Source organism: Belonocnema kinseyi, chromosome 8 (assembly GCF_010883055.1).
Source record: "Belonocnema kinseyi isolate 2016_QV_RU_SX_M_011 chromosome 8, B_treatae_v1, whole genome shotgun sequence".
Lineage (NCBI taxonomy): Eukaryota > Metazoa > Arthropoda > Insecta > Hymenoptera > Cynipidae > Belonocnema > Belonocnema kinseyi.
Window position 1 is genome coordinate 65,398,192 of NC_046664.1, and position 4,027 is coordinate 65,402,218.

Here is a 4,027-nt window from a genome sequence, read left to right on the forward strand (position 1 = left end):
ATCTTATTTACAAAAAAAGTTCTTAGGTTCAAAAAAAACATTCAGTGAACCGAAAAAGTGAGGTCGGTAATATAGGTATTTAGCTGTGTCACATGCCCTTAAAGGGATTTAATAGAACCTCTATTTATTTCAAAGGTTTCACGGGATTTTACCAACTTGAAGGGTTTAGAAGATTTCTAAAGAACGTCAGGGATTTAATTTATTTTATTTTAAGGGATTTTGAATGATTTAAATGTTATTAAAGTCATCCCAAAGGATTTTCATGTATTTAAATGAAATTTTAAACGATTTTAAAGATATTAAGGTAATTCACCAATTTTGTCTGCTTAAACTTTACATGTGTAGAATCGCTATTTTTGTTTACTTCCATATTGGATTATGGGCGATATAAAACAAATCTGTTCTTTTTATTTTCTCTATTTTTACATTAATTCTTTCAATATTTTTCTATTATTTATTTCAATGCTGATTATCTTAAAATTGTTTTCTATATAGTAATTTTCCGTAAGGACCATACAATATTTTGCAATCACATGCATTCTTGCAATCTTACAATCTAGTGTACATCAAAAATCCAAGTAATTAAACCCTCGAAAATTTCTAATAGTTTTCTTTTTTAATTCTGAGCTATTACAATTTTGGTGTAACAGGCGCCGAATTTAACAGCAGAAAAGCGAGTGCGAGCTCTAAAGCTTCTTCAAGAACTGACCTATGGAATAAAAATCTCCTGGCAGGAGACGCATTTGCCCTATTTAATAACTACTCTGACTCAGTGGGTATCTCAATCAACAGAGGAAGAGGTCCTCGCTCTTTCTCTAGGAGTTCTATCCAATCTCTGCTACAAAAATCTTCCAGCTGTTTATACTCTGATGAGAACTATCGACTCCAAGACGTTTATTCGGACATTAATTAAACACCAAAGTCGAAATATTAATACGAGGGTTCAGTGCTGCAAATTGCTGATCATTCTTGAACACATGAACACAGAGCTTTCTGAGAAATCCATTCTTGATTTTACACAAGTCACTTTTAAAAGCATAATTGAGGCTTTGACGAAAAGGGACGTGTTGCTCTTGAGACACATAGTTGACTTTTTTGAAGATGTGAGGCAGAGCGATCACTCAAGATTGGTTTTACTTTCTTATACTGAGTAAGTGAATTGGGGGTTATTGAATTTATTTAAATTATTTTCATTTTTGTTTAAGATTGCATTGAATATATCAACATTCAAAGTCCTCATAATCCCATTTTTAGAGAAAAGAGAAAATTCAAATTGTAAACGATTCTTTAATAATAAAGGCAGCAATTGGGTTCCTAACTTTTTGACCAAATGTTTAAAAAAGGACAAAAGGATTCTATTTATAATCCTGTCGTCATATAGATGAGCTTACATATATGCATTTATCTGCAATTAAAGATTAAGAATGTTCTGCACTATAAATTTAGTAAATCAAAATTGTCAAATAATTCATTTTACTTGATGATAAAACTTATTTCTGAATGTTTCCAAATATTTTTGATTAAAGTGAAAACTTTAATTGTAATGTGTTGTACTAAGAAATAGTTCTATTTCTAACATTTTGTTACTACACTATAATTTGTGAACTTTTTCACACTTTTAAAAGGATGAGAAAAATGAAAATATCGATCAAAATTTATGATCTCTTAATTCAACAATAGAATGCTTTGTCGGTACCGAGAATAAAAAAAAAATACCGATACCGAAGATATGATTTCTGGGAATTTTTTTTAACGATTTAGAATTTATTTCAACCCTTCGTCACACAGTTTTTTACTGCTTCCTTCACACAGGTGGGCCGTTTATATCTGGTTGTTCTTTTTTCTATCTTAAAAACTTAAAAAAAGTGGAAAAATTCATTTGTATTCCTCGGAGCTCCTACTATACGTTCCAATTAGGTTTAGAATTAAAAATGTAACTTTGTTGAAAATAATAATCTAAAGATAGACAAAAACTTGAGCAAATGGAAAATTAGTTGAGAAATTCATATCTTTGCAATAAATAAATATAAAGAAACTGCACCTTAGGTTTTTAAAGATCAAATAATGAACTTTCAGAAAAATATAGCTCTATGTCTTCCTGTTCAAAAAAGTATATTTATTTGCACACTTGAAAATATGGTAATTTTTTGTTGTTCATGCATATAATAAATGAATGAAAAATCCATTTTTCATTAAAAATCAATATTAACTTATTCTACAATCACCTAAGTTTCATAAGAAACTTTGTTCAAGAGTTTTAAAAAAATGATATGAGAGTAAATAATTCAATCAGCGCAATCTTTAAAGAAGTTCGTGCGATGTTTTACATACACCGGGTTTTCATAGATCGAGATTTTTTATCATCCTTAGATGGGCATGTCGCACGCATTTTTCTTTTTTCTAACTTCGTAGATGTACATATGCAAATGAGGATTCATCCTAATATTCGCGATACACTAACGCGGTCACACAGGTGCACAGTGGGAAAAAAGTACATTTTATGGTTCAAAATACGATTCCGGCTGAACCTGTGGAACGATTTGGATGCTTTTTTAAAGCTGATAAAATTTCAAAGAAAGTTGTCGATCCTGATTTTTAATTTAGTTTTTCAATTTTTTGTATAAATAAATAAATATGACGAAAAAATGACAATTTTTTCTATTTGACGTTCCCGGTGCTCGTCAATTATTAGTTGAAAATGTGTTTTCTATCATTTTCAATAATTTAACGTTTTTTAAAGTTATATTGCAACAAATTTAAATGAAAACAATATTTGAATGAAAAAATGTCTCTTAAGACTATTCTTGTTAATATTATAAACAAATTTAATTAACAAATGCATTATTCAGGCATTTGTCGTCAGAAAAATTTGTTTTTTTTCGAAGTGACTTTTTAAAAATTAGGAACCTCATGATAATTTCAGAAAACTTTCATAATTTTTTGATAAAGTTTATGATTTTTTAACAACTTCATTTAAGAAATGCATTTTTCGGGCATTTGTCTACGTGAAAACTCGTTTTTTGTGTCAAAGTCAGTCCTTTCATTTCAGAAAAAAGTTCTTTTTTTCATTCAGTACTTACATTTGGCCAACGCAAGAGGGTTTGAATACAAGGAATGATAGAACAATACATTTAATACTTGTTATAAATCAATTCTATAACATATGAGAAGTTGGGAAACTCACGAGTCTTTTAAAAAAATCATAAAATTTATGAAATAATTATGAATGTTGCTGAAATTAACATGAAGTTCTCAGTTAAAAGGACTGAAATCGAAAGAAACGAATTTTTTGTCAACAGATGCGCGAATAATGCATTTGTTTATTAAATTTGTTTAAAAAAAATCAAATAGTGATAGATGTTGCTAAATTTATCATGAACTTCCCAATTAAAAGGACTTACTTTAGAACAAACAAGTTTTTACGTCGACAAATTCTCGAATAATGCATTTCTTAATTGAAGTTTTTAAGAAAATCATAAATTTTATCAACAAATTATGAATTTTTCTGAAATTATTATGAGATTCCTAATTTTTAAAAATTGACATAGAAAAAAAAAGATTTTTCTGACGACAAATGCCTGAACAATGAAATTGTTTATTAAATTTGTTTATAATAATAAGAATAGTCTTAAGAGAATTTTTTTAAATTAAAATATTATTTCTATTCAAATTTCTTGCAATATAACTTAAAAAACGTTCAATTATTGAAAATGATTGAAAACGCATTTTCAACCAAAAATTTTTGTATACAAATTTTTTTATTTATTGTATCATGATGAAATATCTTCACATATATAATGTTCAGCCGGAAACGTATTTTGAATCAAAAAATATACTTTTTCCCCACTGTGAGGTGGGACGTTTGAGGCACAAGCTTAATTTCAAATTTTTCTTCCTCAGAAAAACAATGATCAATTGAAGTGTCCCTTTCATTCTCCTTGGCTATGATGTTTTTGTCAGCTGGTGCCGAAAATTCGATAACGAACATGGTTCGCTTCTCGAAGTCAAGAAGAACCATGTCAGGCCT

At 28.7% G+C, this 4,027-nt stretch overlaps 1 protein-coding gene across 3 annotated transcripts in view; it reads left to right on the forward strand.

Annotated features, from left to right (window-relative positions):
* Positions 1–4,027, forward strand: part of LOC117177666 (protein CIP2A homolog) — a 97,055-nt gene that overhangs the window by 3,325 nt on the left and 89,703 nt on the right. For all 3 annotated transcript variants that reach the window (XM_033368483.1, XM_033368484.1, XM_033368482.1), the window contains exon 3: positions 651–1,150. In XM_033368483.1, coding sequence (XP_033224374.1) covers positions 651–1,150 — 500 coding nt within the window. The remainder of the gene's footprint in view (positions 1–650; positions 1,151–4,027) is intronic.